The 25434-nt window shown below is 39.0% G+C and overlaps 1 protein-coding gene and 1 long non-coding RNA gene across 17 annotated transcripts in view; one reads left to right on the top strand and one right to left on the bottom strand.

The window, feature by feature from the left end:
* Positions 1 to 19152, bottom strand: part of LOC104678593 — a 29929-nt gene extending 10777 nt beyond the window's left edge. Inside the window, exons 1-2 of the long non-coding RNA XR_750209.1 lie at positions 19028 to 19152; positions 16603 to 16772 (exon numbers count right to left, since the gene is read on the bottom strand). This is a non-coding gene — a long non-coding RNA (uncharacterized LOC104678593). The remainder of the gene's footprint in view (positions 1 to 16602; positions 16773 to 19027) is intronic.
* CRADD (CASP2 and RIPK1 domain containing adaptor with death domain) overlaps positions 1 to 25434 on the top strand; it is a 251333-nt gene that overhangs the window by 44493 nt on the left and 181406 nt on the right. Inside the window, exon 3 of one of the 16 annotated variants that reach the window (XM_030939093.1) lies at positions 19727 to 20843. The exons of 12 other annotated variants lie outside the window; for them this stretch is intronic. In XM_030939093.1, the coding sequence (XP_030794953.1) occupies positions 19727 to 19782 (56 nt within the window). In that variant the 3' untranslated portion in view covers positions 19783 to 20843. 3 more of the 16 variants (XM_030939094.1, XM_030939091.1, XM_030939097.1) reach the window with 3 other exon arrangements.

Here is a 25434-nt window from a genome sequence, read left to right on the forward strand (position 1 = left end):
AATTTTCTGCATAGACAATCATGTCATCTGTGAAAAAGACAGTTTTGTGTCTTCCTTCTTAATCTACATACCTTTTGTTTATTTTTCTTGTCTTAATGCATCAGTTATGACTTCCAGTTTGATCTTGAAAAGCAGTGGTAGTAAGGGACATCCTTGCCTGGTTCCTGGTCTTAGTGAGAAAGCCTCAATTTTCTCTCTCTCTCTTTTTTTTTTCCTTTTTTGAGACATGGTCTGGCTCTGTCACTCAGGCTGGAGTGCAGTGGTGTGAACGTGGCTCACTGCAGCCTTGACCTCATGGGCTGAAGTAATCCTCCCACTTCAGTCTTCCAAGTAGCTTGAAATACAGATGTGCACCACCATGCCTCGCTAATTTTTGTATTTTTTGTAGAGATGGGGTTTTGCCATGTTGCCCAGGCTGGTCTTGAATTCCTGGACTCTAGCAATCTTCTTGCCTCAGCCTCCCAAAGTGCTGGGGTTACAGGTGTGGGTCACCATACCTGGCTGACTTTCTCACTAGTAAGTATGATGTTAGCTGTAGGGTTTTAAAAAATATGTTCTTTAACAAGTTGAGGAAATTCCCTTCTATTCCTAGTTTGATGAAAGTTTTTATTATGAATAGGTGGTGAGTTTTGTCAAATGATATGATCATGTGATTTTTCTAATTAAGTCTGTCGATGTGATTGATTAGATTACATTTATTGATTTTTGTATGTTGAACCAGCCTTGCATAATTGGGATAAATCCCACTTGAAAATGGTGTATAATTCTTTTTATGCATTTTTAGATTTGATTTACTTATAGTTTTTTGAGGATTTTTATATTTATGTTCAAGAGAGATATTGGTCCATAGTTTTCTTTTCTTTTAATGTCTGGTGTTGGTATTAGGGTGATGCTGACTTTATAGGATGAGTTAGGAAGTATTTCCACTGTTTCTAGCTTCTGAAAGATATTGCAGAGAATTGTTACAATTTCTTCCTTAAATGTTTGATAGAATTTATCAGTGAACCCACCTGAGCTTGGTGCTTTCTATTTTAAAGGTTATTAAATATTGATTCAATTTTTTAATAGATGTAGGCCAACTCAGATTGTTTATTTTTGTGTGTGAGTACTGGCAGATTGTGTTTTTCAATGAATTGATCCTTTTCATGTATGTTATCAAATTTGTGGACATAAAGTTGTTTATAAAATTTCTTTATCCTTTTAATGTTCATGCGATCTGTAGTGATGTTCTTTTTTTCATTTCTGATATTAGTAATTTGTATTCTGTCTCCTTTTTTCTTAGACTGTCTAGAAGCTTGCTGATTTCATCTATCTTTTCAAAGGGGAAAAACGTAGGTTATTGATCTAAAGACCTTTCTTCTTTACTAATTTTTGCATCCAAATGCTATGCATTTCCCTTTGCTTTAGCTGCAAACTACAAATTTTGATGGGTTGTTTCCATTTTTATTTAGTTCAAAATATTTTTTAAAATTATCTTCAGAATTCTTTCACCTGTATGTTATTTAGAAGTGTATTGTTTTATCTCCAAGTACTTTGGAATTTTCCAGCTATGTTTCTGTTATTAATTTCTTATTTAAATCCATTGTGATCTGACAGCAGATTTTATATGGTTTCTATGCTTTTAAAGTTATTATAATGAGTGTTTTACAGCCTATAGTGTGGTCTATCATTGTGAATAGTCCATATGAGCTTGAGAAGAATGTATAATCTGCTGTTGTTTGATGAACTAGTCTATAGATGTCATTTACATACAATTGATTGATGTTGAGTTTATGTCCTTCCTGATTTTTTGACTGCTATATATGCCTATTTCTGAGGGATGCATTAAGGATTGTTATGTATTCTTGAAATATTGACCCCTTTATCATTTTGTAATGACTCTATCTCTGACAACCATTCTTTCTCTGTAGTCTGCTATGTCTGAAATTACTGTAGCTACTCCCACTTTCTTTTGATTATTGTTAGTGTGGTATAGCTTTCTTCAACCATTTAAATCTATGTATGTATTTATATTTAAAGTGGACTTTTTGTAGACCACATATGGTTGGGTTTTGTTTTTTGATCTACTTTGACAATTCCTGTTTTTTATTTAGTGCGTTTAGACCATTGGCATTTGAGGTGATTGTTGGTTGAGTATATAGTTGGATGAATACCTACCATATTTGTTATTGTGTTCTATTTGTGGCCCTTGTGTTTTGTTTCTATTTTTATCTTCCACACTTTTTTGCCTTTTGTGGTTTAATATTTAGTATTAAATAATTTTACATTGTTCCATTTTCTCTTTTGTAACATATCAAGTACATTTCTTTTAAAAAATTATTTGTAGAAATGAAGTCTTAACTGTGTTGCCCAGGCTAGTCTCAAACTCATGGGCTCAAACAGTCTTCCCCTCTTGGCCTCCCAAAGTGCTGGGATTAACAGGTATGAGCCACCATGCTCTTTTTTTTTGTTTTTGTTTTTTTAAACTTTTTAAAAGTGGTTTCCCTAGAAGTTTGCTGTATTCATTTACAACTCATCCAAGACCAATTTCAAATAACTCTGTACCACTTCATGGGTAGTGTGAGTACCTTATAATAATGAAATATTCCTAATTTCTCCCTCCTGTCTCTTGTGCTGTCATTCATTTTACTTATGCATAGGCATATATAACTAAATGTGTATGCACATACACAAACACACACACATGTATACATACACACACACAGTCAGCCCTCCATATATGTGGGTCTGCCTCCATGGAGTCAACCAACTGTGGATCAGAATATTTGAAAAAGAATAGATAGCTGCATCTGTACCGCACACGTACAGATGTTTTTCTCTTGTCATTGTTTTCTAGACAATAGAGTATAACAACTATTTGCATAGTATTGGGTATTATAAGTAATCTAGAGATGATTTAAAGTGTATAAGATGATGTATGTAGATTAAAAGCAAATGATGCACCATTTTATATAAGGGACTTGGGCATTCATGGATTTTGGTATCCACTGGGGGTGGGGTCCTGAAGTCAATCCCCCATGGATAATAAGGGACTAGACACATAAGCATACATAACCAAATGCATTGTTGCCATTATTATTTTGAACAAACTTTGATCTGTTAGATCAATTAAGAAAAATAAAAATAAACATTTTTATTTTACCTCCACTTACTCCTCCTTGATGCTCTTTTTTTGTTTATGTAGATCTTATTTCTGATCTAATATTATTTTCCTTCTCTCAAAATAACTTTTAACATTTCTTGCAAGGACAGGTCTACTGCCAACAAACTCTGTCAGTTTTTGTTAGTCTGCGAAGGTCGTTATTTCACCATCAATTTTGAAGGATAGTTTCACAAGGTACAAGAATTCTAAGTTGGTGAGTGTTTTCTTTTCCTCTCCACACTAAATAGTTCGCTCCACTTTCTTCTTGATTATGTGATTTCTGAGAAGGTGGATATAATTTTTATCTTTGCTTCTCTATAGCCAATTTACTTTTTTTCTCTGGTTTCTTTCAGGAATTTTTCTTTATCTTTTACTTTTTGTAGTTTGAAAATGATAGCATAGGTGTAGTTTTTGTTGGCATTTATCCTGCTTAGTATTTTCTAACCTTCCTGGATCTGTGGTTTGGTGTCTGGCATTAATTTGGGGGCAATTCTCAGCCTGTATTGTTTTGTATATTTTTTCTGTTTCTTTCTCTCTTTTTCTCCATCTAGTATTTCCACTATACATGTGTTAAACCTTGTATACTTGTCTCACAGTTCTTGGATATTCTGTTTTTCAGTCTTTGTTCTCTTTGCTTATCAGTTTTGGAGGTTTCTACTGATACATCCTTAAGCTCAGATACTCTCTCCTTAGCTGTGTCCAGTCTAGTAATAAGCCCACCAAAGGCATTCTTCATTTCTGTTACAATGTTTTTGATCCTTAATATATATATTTTTTTCCTTAGGATTTCTGTCTCTTTGGTTACATTGCCTATCTATCTCTTTGGTTGCATTGCCTATGTGTCCTTGCATGTTTACTGTCTATTAGAGCCCTTAACAAATTAACCATCGTTGTTTTAAATTCCCTATCTGATAATTCCATCATCCTTGTCACATCTTTTTCTGATGCTTGGTCTGTCTCTTCAAACTGTGTTGTTTGCCTTTTAGTATGCCTTGTAATTTTTTCTTGATAGTTGGGCATGAATATGGGGTAAAGGGATCACTCTTAAGTAGGCCTTTAGTAATGTAGTGATAGAAGTGTGGGAAGAGAGGAAGTGAAACCATCTTTGCAAAAATTATGACAGTGAGAAAAATCTGACATAGGAAAATCATGGTAGTGAAAGAAATCTAACCTAACTGACTCCATGTTGCTTCTCACCTCCAAGCCGTTCCTATTCATTCCTGGGCATAGGCCGAGCAAAATATGGGAAGAATTTACTTTATAGTTTAATTCTGAAGCAAAGATGATAACAGCTCCTTCCTGAGCCAAACCCCCTCTTTGCTTAGGGATTAGACCACCTTTGTAAAACTAAAAAAATTAGCCACAAGATTAGAAATTCTGGCTTAGGAGTCATGTAGCCAGAGGCCACAAGATTCCTAAACTTCCCAGTTGCTCCTATAGATAACATCACTATTGTAAAACCTAAGATTGGGCTGGGCGCGATGGCTCATTCCTGTAATCCCAGTACTTTGGGAGGCCGAGGTGGGCGGATCACGAGGTCAGAAGATCGAGACCATCCTGGCCAACATGGTGAAGCCCCGTCTCTACTAAAAATACAAAAAAATAATTAGCTGGGCATGGTGGCGGGCACCTGTAGTCCCAGCTACTCAGGAGGCTGAGGCAGGAGAAGGGCGTGAACCCAGGAGACGGAGTTTGCAGTGAACTGAGATTGCGTTGTGCCACTGCACTCCAGCCCGGGTGACGGTGAGATAGTGAGACTTCGTCTCAAAAAAAAAAAAAAAAGCAAAAACCTTAAGATTGGTGTTTGAGGTATTTTTCTGACCCTGCATTCTGATGAACCAACCAGCTGGTGCCACCCAGACTGGTGAACTGGCTTATCTGGTCTTTTGGCCCACACCCAGGAACTAACTCAGAACAAGAACATAAACTTCGACTCCCTATGATTTCAACCCAACCAATCAGCATTCCCTATTCCCTGCCCTGCTGCCTGCCAAATTATCCTTGAAGAACCATAGCCTCTGGATTTTTGGAAAAGCTGATTTGAGTAATAGTAAGCTCCTGTCCTCTTGTTTAGCTGCCTCTGGGTTTATTAAACTCTTTCTCTATTGCAAAAACCTGCTCTTCTCAGTGCATCGGCTTTGCTGGGCGGTGGGAAAGATGAAACTGTCTGGTGAATACGGAAGTGTTCTCTTGTCCTGTGAGTAGGTCTCAGTCTTTGAGTAAGCCTGTGCCTCTGGACTGTGAACTTCACAGTGTTTCTCAGGTTTTATTTCCTTTTAAGTGGGACAGAGTTGCTAGACTCGGTTGGAATTATGTATTTCTGTTCATCGCATGGAAGGCTTGAGTGGGCTAGAGCTGAGAATTTCTCTTCCCTCCAGGCCAGTTAGGCTCTGGTAAAATCCACTGTCAGATGAGGCTCTGGTTAGACAGCTTCTCCAGAGGACAGGCCTTGTTAGGAAGACCCCAGTCCTCTGGCATATTTCAGAATGGTTCCTTTTCCTCCTCCTGCTGTTGGAAAGGGATTTTTCTTGGGGAAGTTTCTGCTCCAGGCCAGGTGCACACTTGTAATCCCGGCACTTACCTTGGGAGGCCAAGGTGGGCAGATTGTTTGAGCTCAGGAGTTCGAGGCCAGCCTGGACAACATAGAGAAACCCGGTCTCTCCTAAAAATACAAAAACTAGCTGGGTGTTTGGTGCATGCCTGTAGTCCCAGCTACTTGGGAGGCTGAGGCAAGAGGATCCCTTCAACCTAGGAGGTCAAGGCTGCAGAGAGCCCTGATCGTGCCACTGCATTCCAGCCTGGGCGACAGAGCCAGACCCTGTCTCAAACAAAAACAAAAACAAAAGTTTCTGCTCCAGTATGTTGGGATTCTCTGTATCTCCCTGTCTGTTGCTTCAATTTCAGAGGCATCAGTTTACCCTGTGATCTCACTTTTCTTACAAAACTAAGACTTGTTGATTTTTGAGTTTGTTCAGCCTTTTTACTTGTTAGGATGGAGTGGTGACTTTTCAGCTCCTTAAATACAGAACTGGAAACCAGAAGCCTCTTGACCTTTCATTTTTTGCCTTTGGAAAAAGTCAGGTAGTTAATACTTCTCTTTCAGGGTGCGGTTTGTTATGCAAAAACACAATGTAGATAATATATATTGCCAGTAAACGATAAGGCACATTGGATATAATTGTTATTGTCTTGCATTTTTTAGCATAGTTTTAGATGTTTTATTTTGCTGCAAAGAAATTTTGAGCAGAAGAATGTGACATGTATCTGTAAAGAACAGACATTATTATTATTATTATTATTTTGAGACAGAGTCTCGCTCTGTCGCCCAGGATGGAGTGCAGTGTTGCGATCTCCGCTCACTGCAGGCTCTGCCTCCTGGGTTCACGCCGTTCTCCTGCCTCAGCCTCCCAAGTAGCTGGGACTACAGGTGCCTGCCACCCCACCCGGCTAATTTTTTGTATTTTTAGTAGAGATGGGGTTTCATCGTGTTAGCCAGGATGGTCTCCATCTCCTGACCTTGTGATCCGCCCACCTCAGCCTCCCAAAGTGCTGGGATCACAGGCGTGAGCCACCACACCTGGCCCAGACTTACTATTTTTTATGTTCATCTCCCTGTTAATTATCTTTCACTCCCAATATTCCCTTTGCTTTTCCTTTTTAACCAGTGGTCCAATATGGGTATCAGTGGAACAATATATGTCTTAAGAATAAAGCAATTTTAAACCACCATGACTACTAGCAGTGTTTAGCTGAGTTCTGTTTCCCAATTGTCACCAACTACTGCATATACTCCCTAGATATGCAGTTGCATGTTCTCACACTGTTCTGTGTTGAAGAAAAGAATGTTTTAAAACATAGAAATTGAACCAAATGCTATTACTATCTTTATTGACTTGAAAGGCCCTCATTCCACCCAATCCTGCCCTACTCCTGTCACCCCAATTCCTTTGTGAACTACTTTGGGAAATGCTATTGGTGGTGGTGGTGTGATGATATTGGTAAGAGCATGAAAATAAAAAGCTGAGACTATATAAGAGATTCAGATTTTGCTGAAGCGGAGAATTTGACTTGTGGAGTATTGTAATGCAAACTTTGGTGCACTGTTAATGGAAAGGATTTGCTATATTAAACAGTAAGCGTTCCTTGTAGGTTGAGAAGCTGAGGAGATTTATTTTACCATTTAGTGTGTAGAGAATTTGAATAGGAAAGTAGGTGGGTATAGAGCGCCTGTCTGTACCATTCATTGTTGGGGTTTATATATACCTTTTTCTCTTAGTCCTCAAAACCCCCTGTCTGTAATGTAGGTATTTTCCCCATTTTGCAGATAAGGAAGCTCAGACAGACGAACTTTTCTGAGGTCTCAAAGCTAGTACATTGTGGGGCTGTATTCAAACCCAGGGCTGACTTCAAGACCTGTGATTTTTCTACTGAATTAACCTGAATGCTTGCAAAGTCTGTGGCTCTAATTGTTTCTGTGGCGAATTAATGTTCATGAACTAGTGAAGAGTAAATAGTTTAGTTTTTTGAGATGGAGTTTCACTTTTGTCACCCAGGCTAGAGTGCAATGGTGTGATCTCGACTTACTGCAACTTGTCACCCGGGTTCAAGCGATTCTCCTGTCTCAGCCTGCCAAGTAGCTGGGATTACAGGCACCCACCACCATGCCCAGCTAATTTTTGTATTTTGATTAGAGATGGGGTTTCACCATATGGGCCAGGGTGGCCTCGAACTCCTGACCTCAGGTGATCTGCCCACTTTGGCCTCCCAAAGTGCTGGGATTACAGGCGTAAGCCACAGCACCTGGCCAATCGTTTAGTTTTTAAATGACTCCTTCAACTTTGTTAGGTCTGTTTATTTGAGAGCATGTATTTATTTGGGGCTATACATGTATTTTTATATTTACCTATTTTATTTATCTCAGGTCTTGCTTTTTACATTAGAGAAGGAAGCTTTACTAGTACTCTAGTTGGAGGGGTGCATCTCTTTATCAGGAAAGAATCTTATTCAGATACATACATACATACATTGTATTTATTTATAAATACAATAATAACACTGAAGTATCAATAACCACAATTTATTACTTTTTTCCTCGTTTTTTTTTTTCCCCCGCTGTGGAGCTTACCAGGTAGAATTCTGGTTTTGGTAGCAGAAAAGTGGCAACTTTTTGAATTGTGGCATTTGAGATTAGACTGATATACAAAATGGTGTACTACAGCAATCTAGTTAACAGAAGGGAATAGCACTGTTGTCAAAGACATAGGAAGGTCTCTTGTAACTGAAAGAACCCTCTTTGGCATTTGGCTGTCTCAGTTTCATGATAACATGACGAAGCAGGAACCTTGAAATTGCTCCTGTTTATATTCCATTCCTGGATAATTACCATCTATACTTAGGTTTCGAAAGGTCCTTTTATTTTGTGATTGCATCTTTCCGCAACAACTCTTATTATCCTGTTATGCAATTTGCCTTATTTATGATGCTCAGGTGGGAAAACGTTCAGCCTCCACAATTGAAAAGATCGCCCTGATTGAGCATTTTGTGGTGCTTTTGCTTGTTTTGCTGTTGAGCAAACTGAGTTCAAGACAGGTGAATTTTTTCCAGATGTGCATTTGAATAATTGGACAGATCCCTGTGGTCTCTTCAGTAATAACACAAGTGACTGCTTATTCTCGCCTTCTTCCTCCATGCCTGGCTTCCTGTGATCACTCTGCAAAGGGCTCTGTAGTTGCAGGATGACTCCACAGTTAATATTGAGCTCATGAGGAGTAAATAGTTCATCCAAGCTGGGAATCTCTGAGAGCTTCATTAGGTCTGCTTATTTGGGACAGAACCTGTCACTATCCAGGAGTCACACAGCAGATCAGTTTTCATTTGCTTTGTTACCATTTTAGGCATGAAATAGAACCATTTTCTCCCAGAACATGATGTTCCTGTGTAGTAATAAGTGATAGCACTTTATGGGCGTTAAGGAGTCTAGAGCCAGGCCAGTTAGCAACTGAAGCTGTAATGACTCAACTGGACACTGACCTCCTTTTCCTGAAGTTATATGAGCAGAGACAGGTAAGGGAAATGTGGCTCGGTGACCCACAGTGCTCAGCGCCCAGTTCAGTGACAGGTAACCAGGAGAGCTGAGCCATGGAGAGGCCAGCAAGCCAAAGGAATTTGCTGCCATGCTCTGACATGGAAGGCAGGGTGCACTCAGCTCTGTATTGATGACATTCTTAAGTCTGCAGGACTTAATGCAGTTTCTGGATGTGTCTCCTCATCACCACACCTGTTCAAGGGGGAAAGTAGGACCCACCCCAAGAGTCGGCTCTATAGAAGTTTTTCCTGACAATACTCTCTACTTCTGGAGGTAGACTGTGTTTTTCTCCTGTCCTCTCTAATACAGAACTTGCGTGTTACTATATGCTACTTGTTTATCTGCCCTCTGGACTGTGAACCCTTGAGGACAGGGATATTGTCTTATCACTCTTTGAATTCTCAGTGCCGGGTACATATTACGTGTTCAACACATGTTTGTTAAATAAATGAAGCAGTGATGTTTGGCTCCTTTCTTCCACAGGCACTCCACCCTTCCAAGGAAAATATTATAGCAGCTATCTATAACTGGTAATCAGAACTAATGAAATATGGTAGCACAGCCATGAGTAGAGTTGAAATGATCAGAGTGATTATAAAATACTTAGGAATAAACTTAACAGAAATTGGGCAAGACCTTTATGAAGAACACTTCCAAACTTAACTAAGGCACATAAAAGAACACTTGAATAAACAGAGAAACATGTTCATTGGTGAGAAGAGTCAATGTAGTAAATATGTCAATATCACTTTTTGTCCACATTAACCTAAAATTTAATAGAATTCCAGCATAAGCTGTAACGTTATTTTTATTCTATGGAATTTGATAAAATATAGTAAAGTTCAGAAAAACATTGCCTGAGACTAGTGAAGAATGAAAAAGAGGGGGAAATTTTATCTCATCAAGTATTAAAACATAAAATATAGTAAATATAAACAAAATGGTAGACAAACTAAGAAATTGGAAGCCAGTATAATCTGGATACCAAAACTTGACCAAGGCGCTGTAAGAAAAAATTGTAGCCTGAAGCATGGATGCAAAAATCATTAACAATATATTAACAAATGGAATCCAGCAAAACAGAAAAAGGATAATATATCATTACCAAATGGGGTTTATCCTGGAAGTGCAAGATTGGTTTAGCATTTGAAAATCAATGTAATTTATTGCATTAATGGAAAAAAAGAAAATAAGAGCATAGCTACAACAGGAATTCTAGAAGCAGGCTTGAGCATACATGGAAACCTAGTACAGGTTCACAATCCTTTATCTGAAATGTTTGGGGCCAGTTATATTTCAAAATTTAGGGTTTTTAGCAGTGTCTCTTAATCAAATTCATGTAAATTTCCACAGCAGAACAGATTAATACGGACACTAAATGGGATGATAAAAACCAGAAATAGCCTCACATTAGCTCAGGTCAATTTTTACCACCAAATGAATTTAAGCACCAAACTGCAAAAAACAAAAGACTCTGTTTTCAGAGCTTTATGAGTTCAGAATTTCAGGTTAGGAATTATCAACTTTTTAATGTCAGGGTGGCACATCAAGTCAATGATGAGAAGATTTATAAAAGGTGTTGGGATTACATACTAGTCATTTAGAGGGAAAAAAAAGGATAAAATTAAAAACTAATGTCAATGTGGAGAAAATATTGGCTACATATATAGTGGCCAAAGAGTTATTGCCCATAGTTTATAGAGAGCTCTTACAGATTAATAAATAAGAGATGCATTCTCTATGACAAAATCAGACCAAAGATATGAAAAGATAATTTGCAAGAGAAGAAATACAAATGGCCGCCGAATTATTTACTACTACTGTATCACTATCACTACTACTAGCAGCTACCATTTTCTGTTTATCGTTTGCCAAATACTAGGCTAATGTCATATCTTGCTTAAGAAAACACTATGAGACAGGTGCAATTATTGACATTGTTCTATGAGGACAGTCCAATTTAGGGAGCTAAAGCAGCTTATCCTAGATCATAACATTTAGCAGAACTGTTGCAGCCCAGGGCTGTCTGCCTCTGAAACTCTTGCTCTTCAGTATAACACTGATCTACTGCTCCTATATATCAGTATTTGTACAAAAAGAAAATTCATTGAAAGCAACCAGAAGTTACCGTTTGTTTTGCCTATCAGATTGGCAACAGTTGAAAAGGAATATTCATAGCCAGGGAAGATCAGAGTGTGAAGCCTGCACTCTCATATATTGCTGGTGGTAGTGTCAACTGCCATGAGTTTTCTGGAAGGCACTTTGGCAAAATGTATTGAAAGCTACATCCTTTGATACAGTCTTTCTACTTCTAAGAATTTGTCTGAAAGGACTAGTTAGATAAGTGCTTATATGTAAATAGTGTTCGTTTCAGTGTTATTTATGAAAGCAAAGAGAAAGAAACTTGTCCATCCGTGAAAGATTGGTACAGAATTGAAGTTGTAGAGCTATATTTATTATTTAAACACTGACCCTCATTTACTTTTTTTTTTTTCCTAAATGGAGCTTCGCCCTGTCACTCTGGCTGGAGTGCAATGGCACAATCTCGGCTCACTGCAACCTCTGCCTCCCGGGTTCAAGCGATTCTCCCACCTCAGCTTCCCAAGTAGCTTGAATTACACCCAGCTAATTTTTATGTTTTTAGTAGAGACGGGGTTTCACCATGTTGACCAGGCTGGTCTCGAGCTCCTGACCTCTCAACTGATCCACCTGCCTTGGCCTCCCAAAGTGCTGGTATTATAGGTGTGAGCCACTGTACCCGGCTGACTCTCATTTACTATTGGATGGAAAAATAAAACAAAATAAAACAAAGCATGTTGCAAAACAGTTTTGTGGTGCAACTGTATATTTGAAAAACTCCAAGTCATATACACATATGCCAAGAAAAAAGTCTGGGGAGGCTGTGAAACACAGTATTGACAGTGGTATAATTATTAGTGTTTTATTTTTTTCTTCATATTTTCCAGCAGTATTTATTGGTTTATTTTTGCTGTATACCTAGACTCCAGTTGAAAAAGGTATTTAAAAATACATACTATAATTTTCTCAGACTGATAGAACATCTCAACTTGAAGATTAAGCACAGAATTTGGGGATGTTCATCCAGGTCTGTATATTTGCTTTTGTTAGGGAGTATGTAGGTACTTCCTGTACTTATATTTTACTTTTTGAAAGTTGACACAGGCATACGTTCACACATACATTATTTCCCACATGTTACTCCAAGAATTTCTAGACTTCTATTTCACTGACTGTGTTTAAAGTAATACTTTGCCAGCGACTTGGTTTACACATCCAATCAGTGTGAAAGTTATGTGAGTATACTTCTCCATAGATACAAGGAAGTCCTCTTTGCCCAATCAGTAGATCAAGAAGGCGAACACCTTCTTAATTGCAAATGAAGTTTTAAAAATTTGGCTTAACAAATATAGCTATAAGATTGCTTAACAAATATAGCTATATAGCTTAACAAATATAGCTAAGGAGACCTACCTGAGGATTCTTCTGGTTTAGAAAAGAATTATTTCTGATAGGGAGACAATCATGTTGGGCATATCTTAAAATGCTTGATATAACCTTCAAAATTTATTATGAAACAGTGAAATCTGGCCGGGCACAGTGGCTCACGCCTGTAATCCCAGCACTTTGGGAGGCCGAGGCGGACAGATCACCTGAGGTCGGGAGTTCGAGACCAGACCGACCAACATGGAGAAATCCCATCTCTACTAAAAATATAAAACTAGCCGGGCGTGGTGATGGGTGCCTGTAATCCCAGCTACTCAGGAGGCTGAGTCAGGAGAGTCACTTGAACCCAGGAAGCGGAGGTTGTGGTGAGCCGAGATTGCGCCATTGCACTCCAGCCTGGGCGACAAGAGTGAAATTCCATCTCAAAAAAAAAAAAAACAAAAAACAGGAAAAACAAAACAAAACAAAACCCAGTGAAATCTAGTATTTTATATGACATGAGCAATTTGCACAGTGACTTTGAACATTATCCTGACCATCAAAGAACATTGTTTAATAAGAATTGTGGACTAAGTAACTTTAATGTGCATTTTCATGGCACCTCTAAAGATTTGGATGCAGAGTTATGAGCTCCATTTGATTGAACTGGTAGTTTTAGAAACAGATTTTCAAATTACTTACCAAATATAAAAGGAAAACACTTGTATTGAAAACACTGGTTGCAGATCGCTCTAAAGGCCATTTGGGACAACAGAACAAGGCGACATCTCAGAGAAAATGGTTAGTAATGGGCTGTTAGAGATGGTGTCTTAATGCAGTAGTTATTTTGAATTATCTTTAAAGTGGTTTGTTGACCCTTTCTTCTGTTTTGACATTCTCCTTTGAAGGCATGCAAGTTATACTGATGGTATTTGAATAGTGGAACTCTTGTGTAGCAGTTTAAGAAGGTGCATTTTAGAGTCAGACAGACCTGGGTTAAAATCCAGGCTCTACCACTTAGTCATTTTTTGAGCTTTGGCAAGTCACTCTAGTCTCTCTAAGCTTTAGTTTCTTCATTTCAAAAGTACAGACCTGACAGGGTTGTTGAGAGGATTAAATGAAATAATTTTTGTAAAGAGCATAACAGTGCCTGGCACATATTGAATGTTCAGTAAGTGGTTGCTCTTTTTATCATAAGTAGTCTGATTTCTTTTGGAAGATTTTTGTAATAATATGTAGTGTAATGAAAAGAATGCACACTGTGTTGTCTAATAGACCCAGATTTGAACACTGGTTCTGCCCTTAACAACCTCCTAACCTTGGGCAGATCATTCTGCTCTGCGCCTCAATTTTCTTCCCCAAGAAATGGAGTCATCATGCTGACCTTGTTAGAGGTTGTAAGGATTTGAAGTGATATAGGCTAAGTGTCAAACTCTATGCCTGGAGGAAAGTCAGTATTCAACAAATGGTTACTATCATTCTTGTTATAAAGCTAATAAATATCAAAGAACATCTTAAGGCTTTTAATATTTTTCCTTTTCTCTTTTTTATCTTTAGTTGTAATTCTTTAAGGAATTGCATACACATAGCTAAGACTGTGCAATGTAAGAAAAGTGTTAATAAGTTATATAAAAATGCATTGTAATACTACATTTGGTAAACAAAGAATAAGAATCTGTAGGTAGGGATTATATGAGTGGAGAAGGATGTGTACTTAGGGCTTGGCTTTGGGGTGTCAGAGATTAGCGTATGAGGAAGAAGAAGCAGGAAAAGGCAGTGTTTCATTTCTCACAATCACGCCTCTCACCAGCAACACTGAAGAGGTGATGTCATGGGCCTCTGACGCTGTGCTTGCCCCCATCACCCAGCCATCTGGAATAGCTGCTGGAGGTGCCCAGCGTGCCAGCACTGAAGGAAGGCCTGGCTGCTTGGCAAGCATTGGTGACGCTGTGACATCGAGTTCCTGGGAGGCTGCCTGCTCAGGTGGACTGCTACATGCTGTATGTCTTGCTTCATATTTGCACAGTATGGTGCTTGATGTGATTTATTCATCCATTCATCTATCCTTTTTTTCTTTCTTTTTTTTTTTTTTTTTTTTGAGACAGGGTCTCACTCTGTTACCCAGGCTAGACTGCAGTGGTGATCAAGGCCTCCTGGAGTCTCAACCTCCCAGGCTCAATCGATCCTACACTGCAGCCTCCTGAGGAGCTGTGACTATAGGCATGCACTACCACACCCTGCTAATTTTTTATATCTTTTGTAGAGACAGGGTTTCGCCATGTTGCCTAGGCTGGTCTCAAACTCCTGGGCTCAGGCTGTCTGTCCACCTCAGCCTCTCAATGTGCTCCGAGTACAGCCATGAGCCACCTGCCTGGCACATATTAAATGTGGCACATATTAAAATGCTTTTTTCCCTTCCTCCCTCCTTCCCTTCCTTTCTTTTTTCCCTTCATCTCTTCTTCCCTCACTTTCTTATATCCAGCCATCCATCTGTTCATCAGTCCATCCATCTGTCCATCCATCCATCCCATCCATCCATCCATCCATCCATCCACCCATCTATCCATCCATCCATCCATCCATCTTCTAGGTCCTAGATATAGTAGTGAACAAAACAGTCAAAGTCCCTTCCCTCAAGGAGCTTACATTTTAGAGATTCAAAGCATTTTCAAGTGTGTTATTTCATTTGCTTTTTAAAACAAGTATGTGAATTTTGAATTTTTTAGTATTTTCATTTGCTAGATGAGGAAACAAAAATATTTTGAGATTAAATAACCTACCCAGGATAAGAGTGCAATGAATAAAATCCATTATTTTTTATTTAGAACTCTTTTATATATACCACTTTTTGTATCCTAAACAAGTTTTTCATCAATGAAACATATTTTTACGCTGTGTTTTTCTTAATACTTTAATCACAGGTAGCCAAGGGAATTTTAAAGAACATTAAATGCACTCAACTAAGCTGCTTTAACCTTTCAATATGTTCCCACTGCTCCTAGAATAAGATCTGAAACCCACTGCATCATTGGGCCAATGCCTCCTTCACAGCTCTGTGTCTGGGCCCTGTCCCTCGTATTGCCTGTCTTCTGCAAACGCTAGCCTTCTTTCCTGACCTCAGAGGCATTGTGTTCCTTCCAGCTTCAGCCCTTTGCATGTACTGTTCCCTCAGCTTGGAATCCTCTCTGTTTCCCTTTTTGTCCCTCTTCCCTCTATCTTCACCGAGCCACTCAACTCACAGATCTCAGCTTTCATGCCACTTCCTAGGGGAGGCCTTTCTCGTCCCCCTGCCAAGGTCAGGTCCCTGTACCATATGTGCTTTCTCATGGCACGCTGTGGTTTTCCTTCATGACTCACCTATCACAATCCAGGATTTTGTTGACTGCCTGCCTCCCCTTCCTGTGAAGGTTAGAGGGTAGCTCCATGGGGGCAGAACGCTAGTTATGTCATTTTCACCACTGATTCCCTGGCTAGCACTGGGCCTCCTGTAGCCCCTCCAAAATATGCAAATAAATGAATGAACAAACACTGGGGCAGCATGGAAACCCAGAGCGGCACAAGCGAGTTCAAATGCTTATGGTTTATTCCATCTCACTTCCCTCTAGGATGTGATTTTAGCAATGTAGGCAGCTTACAAAATGGCGCAGGTTTCTTGTGTTTTACTAATGTGTAAATAAGAGAAAGTAACTATTAAGATACGGAAAGTTAGTAAAGTGGCAGCAAAAAGTGACAAGGGGTGGGGACCCAAATACAGAGCCTAGGGAAAATAGAATAAACCAAGTTATTTGTTTTTATGTCTCTTTTCCATTAGACTGTGAACAAGTTGAAGTCAAGTCCCAGAACTTATGTTTATATCCTCAAAGAGACTATAGTGCCTGGTTCATAATAGCTGTGGAATAAATGTTGAATGAATGAATGATACACCTTTTACCTTTGAAGCTGACTTTCTCGTGTTCTTCATGCTGATACTAGAAATAGGAACAGTCAGTCAGGTACAGTGGCTCATGCCTGTACTCCCAGCACTTTGGGAGACCAACGTGAGAAGACTGCTTGAATCCAAGAGTTTGAGACCAGCCTAGGTGACAAAGTGAGACCCCATCTCTACGAAAAGAAAACCAAAAGAAATTGGGACAGTATTATTTATAGAAAAAATACTAGATCTAGAACCAGAGAGACCTAGGTTAAAACTGATTTAAAATGAGAATAATTATTCCTATCAAGGGGAGTTGTTGGGAGGGTGATATAGATGGTGTATATAAAGTGCATAGCAAGCCAGTTGTGGTGGCTCACGACTGTATTTTCATCTAGTAGGGGGCTGAGGTGGAAGGATCCCTTGAACCCTGGAGGCTGAGGTTGCAGTGAGCCGAGATCACGCCACTGCACTCCAGCCTGGGCGACAGAGGGAGACTCTGTCTCAGAAAGAAGTGCATAGCAATCACCGGGCACATCTAACAGCTCCTCAAAACATTTAAGCTCCCCTTTTTTGCCTCTTTCCCTTTGGAATAATTTTAGAAAGACTTTTGGGGAGCATGACATAAATCATTAAAAAAGAGCCTCAAAGCAGAATCGTGGCAATTGAGCTAGACTTGTATTTATGAAAGCAAGCATGATGCTGGGATGCTTAAATAACAGTATAGTACATTGCAAAGGAACTGGGGAGTAATGTACCTATTATTCTTGTCCATGGTCAGTCTATTACTAGAAAACAGTGATCACATTGATTTCTTTTTTCTTTTTCTTTCTTTCTTTTTTTTTTTTTTTTTTGAGACTGTCTTGCTTGGTCACCCAGGCTGGAGTGCAGTGGCTCAATCTAGGCTCATTGCAAGCTCCACCTCCTGGGTTCATGCCATTCTCCTGCCTCAGCCTCCCGAGTAGCTGGGACTACAGGGGCCTACCACCACACCCAGCTAATTTTTTATATTTTTAGTAGAGACAAGGTTTCACCGTGTTAGCCAGGATGGTCTTGATCTCCTGACCTTGTGATTCACCTGCCTCGGCCTCCCAAAGTGCTGGGATTACAGGCGTGAGCCACCGCGCCCAGCCGACCACATTGATTTCTAAAGTCCTTATGTTCAAAACTTGCTGTGCTGACCACCATCATTTATGTTTTTCCCATCTCTACTTAAAAACATCAGCTAGTCCCAACTTTTCCTCTAGTTATTTCTTTTATTAGATTTATTCTGTTCTCCACAATAAAATCTACTATTGCCATCCATGCCAATTCAAGTAGTTATAATGGGTGGATATAGGGTGTGTTAAATGTTGGTAAATCCACTGAGTTCCTTGAGCTCCACATTGATGTCTTTTAGGATGTGACTGGGGTAGGCTAAATATTTTCTAGTTTCTCAGCTGGTACCCATGGTCTAATTATGATATAGAGGCCAGAGAAGTGTCACCAGTTTTTATTTCTCCTCTGAATGTAGAGCAAGAGCAAATGATTTCAGATGACAGCATGAGAAACTTAGGATCAACCACCAGCATCTATGTGAGTCTTGTACTAGGCTCATTCCAGTTAAAAACTGTAAGTCATTTAATAGCCACATAAGTTTAGTTTTCTTTTATAGCACTTATTATGTGCTATAAAATATGCAAGGCACTGGAGATACAAATACAATTAGTTCCTCAAGGAACTTTGAGTTGAGTAGGTGACACAGACATATGAGCAAACATGGTACTGTCTGGTGAGACCACATAGAGACATGTGCAAGGGGCAGAGGAGGCAGTGATGACTACTGGTCTGGGATAGTTGAGGGAAGGTGGCATAGGCTGCCTATTGAAGAATATTTTAGAGTTTGCTATATGAACAAGGTTGCAGAGGGAATAGTGAAAAACAGGGAGATGTGGACTCACGTATTTTGTGCTGGGATGTCCAAGTACTTAGATATTACTATATTGCAAGTATGAAGAAGGCTTTTTTGAGATCTGACAATGCCAAGGTAGGTTATGGACTCTCTTTGGAGTCCCCAAAATCAAAATAAAGCATTCACATCTGCTGAAGATAGCTTGAATGGTATTTTTGCTAAAGGCAGAGTCATATACTGTATGTGCCAGATAAAAGTCAATGTCTATTATATAAACATTGAGATTACATTAATTAATTTGAAAGAAAGGATTCAAACTTTGTACTAATCTGCATCTAGGGAACTAATCTGGTATGTGTTATTTTCAAATCGCACAAATAAAGCAGTCTGTTGTATGGAACTCTGCTCCCTCTTAGTCAAACAAATGCCACCAGAAAAAGCAGTGCAAATTCAGTGTCACCTTTTCTCCACGGGATGGGGTGGTTTCTTTTGGAACAGAGAGAGTTTCCAGAGAATCAATATAGTACTCAGAAGAAAAATGGAGGGTGGCCTTACCTTTTCCACTCTGGGCTGCCTGAGGGTGAAATGGAACCTCGGATGTTGTACACCTTTAAATTGTCCATGTTGCCTGTTTCATAGCCTTCCTGGGCCAGGGAGCTGGGTAGTCAGTTTATAGTTCTGAGAACCAGAGCAGGACTGCTTTGCTTGCAATTGCATGCTTTTTATGGAACAGGCAATGTTGTTTAGGGAATTTGGGCAGCTGGAACCTGCCACATTAGCAATTTGGACTGAGGAAGAATTTCAGGGTGATAAAATAAAGCTCATTATATAAGTTCATTTGGGTATTTAGGAGGCTGAGAAGGGAGAGGATGAGAGTATTCCGAAGGCAAGCAGGAGAGTTTCATAAACAGTTCCCTTTCTATTCATTTTTACTGGAAGTGTTGAATTGAGCTAGGAGGATCACATGGCCCATTTTGCAAAGGGCAGTCATGTTCTGCTGTTTCTTAGCTGTTTTGTCAGTTGGAACAAAACAACAGCGCTGCTCATTTTTTGCAGGGTTAGAGGAAAAAGGAAGGGCTGGCTGAAGAATGGGGTGGGGAGCTGGAGAAGAGAAGGGCCAAAAGTGTCAGACTGTGGGGACGAGGACCTGAAGGAGGCCCATGAGACCTCAGGCATGGGCCCTGGAACTCGGCCTTTTTGAAGCCTGTTGACAATCTCACCCTGATTTAACCTTTTGTGGAATTCTTCCATGAGGTGCAGTTGCCAACGTCAGGCTTCCTAGAGAATTGAGCCTGCCCGCTCAGTTATGAAGTCTACCCGGAAGAGCTGGCAGAGTGGGCCCCTTCATTGTGACTGCAGCAACACTGACTGAAGCAAAGCCCTGTCTTGGAAGAAACAAACTCATTCCTCACACCTGCTTCACCCCACTCCTCCCGCCCACACCCTGCGCAACACGCCAGCCCTCAATAAAAACCAAAACTGATGTCATTGTAACCTTTGGTTATTCTTTTTTGTGCATAAAGTGTCAACCTCCTGTTTCATTCTCATAAATAATGGAAATCTTAACTTCATTTCAGAAAATCACAAAACATAACAGGGACCCAACTCAAACAGAATAAAAATAATTAGTAAGTCACAAACTCTGGCTGGAAAGAAAAAGAGAAAAGAGAGAGGGAAGGAGAAAGAAAGAAGGAAAGAGAGAGAGAAACGAGGAAAGGAAGGAAGGAAGAAAGTGAAAGAAGAAAGTCTTCTTGTTGGTGTTAAAATGTGTCTTTAAGGGGAAGCTTATTTAGGTTACTGGTGGTTTCTTTCTTCATCATTTTAATTTCCATTAATAAAGTGTGACTTTGAAAGGATACAGGGAGTTCAGGAATAGAGAGTTTTGTTTATTTTTATGTATTTATTTTTCCCCTTCTCCCAGCAAAATACACAGGTATCTGACTATGTAGAGACACGAGCCCACCTATCCCGACTGACCTTGGCAGTGGTCAGGGGATAGGAGGAAGTGTAGTACCATGGGATGGGCACCAGCCCGGATGAAGAACTCAACTTTCTTTCCATCTCTCTCCTGCATCCAAATGTTGAGGAGACTTTGAGTAGTAGTGTAGCCTCTTCTCCTTTTAAAAATGTGCACTCTGCTTATTTCCAATACAGATATGACGTTGGTACCTACTAATCTTAGCAGGATATATATTTATCGAGAGTATATAACATTATTTAAAAACCAATGTATTATTGAGGTTTTATTAAATTATCCTATTTTCAAGCTATGCTGACGGGCTAAATTTGCCTAAACTCCTGAGATTTAGATTCTCCCTTATTGGCATTAGAGGATTTCCTAAAAAAAAAAAAAAAAAAAAAAAAAAAAAATTAAGATTAAATATCATAAAAGTTTTTCTAGGAAAATATAATCAAAGGCATCAAGGCTGTCTCCTACAGTTAGTGGCTTTGATTTTCTTGGTTCTCAGAGCTATGACAATGTCACTGGATTTCAAGAATTCAAAAAGGCAAAAAGAAAACTCATAATTTTGAAATGGGGAAAGGGAAAGATCTTGGATGTAGTCTTCTGTTTTAAAAATAGTCATTCTCATCTTAAAATAGGAAAAAAATCATTTTTCATTTATCAAAGGAAAGAACCCAGTCTGTACTTTTAAATTAATACAAAGACCAATATTTTATAGGGAGAACATTAATAATCATTGTGGAGCCCATTAATCACAATTCTGCTTTTGATTTATTGTAAATATGCCTTCCATTTTCTTCCTCATTACCAATCACCTTCTTTAATTATAAGAGGGCTTTCATTAAAACTTTTGAATCATTTATTTTGGAGCACCTAACATTAGAAGACATTTATTGATTTTTATAGCATAAAATACAAATGTTTTTATTTTAGAAAACATAATAAACTAAAACTTTACTGGAGGAGTTTGACTAAAGATTCAAAAATACATAGAAGTAAAAATATATTTAAAACTGCACAGTTTTTACAACAGCATGTATGGCATTTGGATTCAGAATTTTAACTAGTAGTAACCTCATCTGTTTAGTAATGAATTTTAAAATAGAAAAAAATCTGCCAAAACAGACCAGTTGTTTACTAGCTATTTAACTTTGATGAGCTGAAATTAGATAGTGAGGCAGAATAATTAGAACAACTTTTTTTCTCAACATCTAAATATTTCTCTTTTTCATTAACATTTCAGTTAAGTTTGAAGAAATTCCAAAAATGAGATTCTCATTAACTAAAAGAAATTTTAAGGGTTATAAGACATCCACATTTTTCTATGACCTTAAGACTTTTTTTCGAAAAATAGTTTTGGAGGAGGATTGTCAGATTTGTTAATCTTCCTTAATGTGGTTTACTTAGGTTTTGTTTTTTAATTTAAAAAAATTTAAGCTATCTTAGTGATTTTTGTCATCATTTTTATTTGTTGCCATGATTAATATATGGAAATCAGATATATGGAAATCAGATAAATTGGATTATGTTTCTGTGAAAGCCATATTCTTAACATCAATGCCTATCTTAAAAATATAGGAGTCACACTTGATCATTCAGAATCATTTTGAAATTCTCTGGTAATTTTTTCAAAAGCCAGCATTGACTAGTATTATGTGGCTAGTTATATTTATTACAGCAATCTAGTTATTGTTTGTGTAACTATAGTTTTTTCCTAATAGAAATAAAATGTCTATTTGCAGTGTAAAAAGAAGTATGTATATTTGATAATTTTGTTGTAGAAAATACTTAATACCTGTTAAAAGCTGTTTGACTTTCAGTTTTAAAACAGCTGTGTAGTTTGGTGAGTCCTGCAGATTCCGGCTTTCTCTGTGGCCTTTGAGCCAAGTAATTTTTTGCAACATTTTCCTTTGCTTTCTTATAAACACTCAAAAATTGTACTTGCTTTTCCTGAAGGCCAACTATTAAGTTAGAAAGCACCAAAGGTGTTATGAAATTGCCTTTTATTTTTTCGTACATCAGGAAGGAATGATAGATTTTGTGTATCTCTTGTGAGTCGTTAGAACAGAAATATTTAAGGCTGCTAACTCCCGTAGCTGTATACTCAACCTTATTACAGATGCAGTGATTTTGTCTGACTGCATTGCTTTAAGATGAGTTTTACTGCTTTCATGCTAAGGCAAGGATATTTAATTTTATTTTTGTTTAGAGTATCTTGTTGTAATATACTTATCCCCCATCTGGTGCTCTTAAATTTGGGATAAGCATAGAATCCTTTTAGGACTGTAGGTTATTGTCCAGTTTACTAGAAAGCTTGACACATATAAATTAGCGACTAAGGATTGTAGAGTCCTTTCATAAAGGTTATCATGAAAAGAAAAAGTGTCAAAGAAGATGCTACTCCAGTAAAAACGATTTCCTCTGTAAAATCCTGATACCTCATAGGAAGCTTTGGGTCTTGTTCTCAGCTACCAAAATTCTTTAAATATGAAAGTTAACATGACATGAAAGTGGAATACACTCTGTGCTGAAGACCCACTGTTCAAGGTGTGTGGTTATTAATCTGGGTTTGAATTTACAAATTACATGGTCTGATTAATTTGTAGATAGGGTCGGTGGAGGTTAGATCATGGGCTTTAGAACAAAGAGGCTGATAAAATATTACTCACAAGCCTTTCTGCTTGTTTGTGACTCTCTGGAAATGCCATTAGATAGTTCTCATAGCTATGGTCAAAATAAGTAGGCTTAGAAATAAAAGACATTTTCTCCCCTGTAAAAGGAGGCGGCCGCCCCCCTAGAAGAGCTTTTTCTAGGCTCTTCCCAGAGATAGGAACCTCTGTTTCTCAACCCAAGGAGTGCTCATTCTGTGCTCTACCGCATCTCCTCTACACGCCATGATCTTTGTTATCTGATTTGCTAGCCATTGTTACGGAAAGTTCTCTTGCAATGCAAAAAACCCAGCCACGGGTCCTTGCTAATGTCAGCAACCCAAAGGCGCTCTTCAAACCACCTCGAAAAGAAAAATCCTTTAAAAGATGTCAAATTCTGCTTTCATGTTAGCCCAAAATGAAGTTCCCGAGCAGCATCTGGCCGAGCAGGGTAATTCAAGCTATTTTAATGCAAAGATTTTCCAAGAAGGCAGGAAGCCGTCAAGGAGAAGGCTTTCAGGCATCTGCTGTTTCGTTTCCAGATCCCTTGTGTTAATTTAATGTTTCTAGGGAACCCGGCTCTTTCTTTTTTCTCGGAATCCCTGCTCTAGGAACTGATGAATGCGGGGGCGCTGTGGGAGCCGCAGATAAGCCAGCGCTTGGCCGGGCACCCGCGGGCTGCGCAGCGGGGCAGGGAGGCGCGCGGCTGCCTCTGCGGGCCCCAGCTGCCCGACCCAGCGCGGGGAGGGGATGCCGACTGCCCGGGGGGCGCCTGCGAGACCTGTTTATTTGCATTAGTCCAATTTGGCCCAAGTGAAAGGTAAATACGGAGCGATCAGCTTGCCCTCACTCCAGCAAAACCAGGGAAACTCAGCTCAATCTCCAGGAAACAAACCCAACCCAAACCTGAGTGAAACGTAAATCTTGCATAAACAAACACTTGCATTTGCTTCTGGGAAGGAACACTGGAGAAATGGGCATTCCTTCCGACTGCCCGCCGCCCACTGTCGGTAAAAATGAGCGATGACAGGTTGCCGGCAATTTCTTGTGTCCCGAGCCGTTCCGCAGATCTTGTTTTGAAGGGGCCAACCATTCGGGTAGACTCAGGTGTTCGTGCGGCTCCAGATCCTTGAACAGGTTGTGCGCTGGGTCCCTCCTCATCAGGGCGGGGGTCAGGCCACCCTCCCATTCTCATCTTCCGCCCCAGACCAGAGGCTACACCAAACTTCACTTTTGAAAAGAAATCCTGCAGAATTAAAAATAATTATCTGCCCTTTAAAATAGTTTCATTTTAGTATTTTGCATATTTCTGTTTAGGAACTTGTAACGCTAATTATGTTGCTATGACAATTGTCCTGCATACCTAATATTAAACTTAATGAATTAATGTGGCCTATAGAATAATAGTAACTTAACTAGTACTCCGATAATGCCAGTATTCCCTGTGTTACTAAGTAAATGGAATCAGAATTTTGCAGTTAGAATATAGAGGTTTTTTAGGCCAATTTTTCTATGGGATTCTAGGAATCTTTTTGTAACATTTCTGCTTTTTGAAGCGGTCCATACCATTGCTGGAGAGTTGTAATTATCAGGATGTTATTTCTTTTTTTTTCTTTTTCTTTCCTTTTTTTTTGGTGTGAGACAGGGTCTTGCTCTGTCATCCAGGCCGGAGTGCAGTGAGGCCATCTCAGTTCACTGCAACCACCATCACCTCCTAGGCTTAAGCGATCCTCCCACTTCAGCCTCCCCAGTAGCTGGGACCACAGGCCCTCGTCACCGCCTGGTTAATTTGTATTTTTTAGTAGAGATTTGGTTTTGCCATGTTGCCCAGGCTGGTCTCGAATAGAATGTTATTTCCTGTAGTAAGCTGAATTCCCCGTGTAATTATTCTTACTGTCCCTTCAATAATAAAAAGCCTAAAATTATTCTTATTCATATATTTTAGTGAGAGTGGTGCATGCTTGAAGACCGTGAGGAGTGTTCTCTTCTTATATTCAGGGCAATTATAATCACATATTGGGCTCTAGATCCTTGCTTTATTCATCTTCTTTTGAATTGTTTAGAAACAATGGCAAAATTTCCAATTTCAAGGTAGTGCTTGAAATTATGCAATAAAATGTTATGTTAGCCACATTTTTTTTAAATTTTAAAAATTCCTTTGATTATTTCACACGTATCCTGTTCTCTGTTATGGTAGTTTTGTTTTCTATTTTGTTTTATTTTTAGTTTCTATGTAATTTATTGTGCTTTAGCTGAAATCACTAAATAAAGATAAATGAGTTTAACAGGCTCTTACATGCTCATTTTTGGTTATTTTTTGCTTCACCCCTTGTATTCATTTTCTATTACAG

The sequence above is a fragment of the Rhinopithecus roxellana genome, chromosome 10 (genome assembly GCF_007565055.1).
Source record: "Rhinopithecus roxellana isolate Shanxi Qingling chromosome 10, ASM756505v1, whole genome shotgun sequence".
NCBI lineage: Eukaryota > Metazoa > Chordata > Mammalia > Primates > Cercopithecidae > Rhinopithecus > Rhinopithecus roxellana.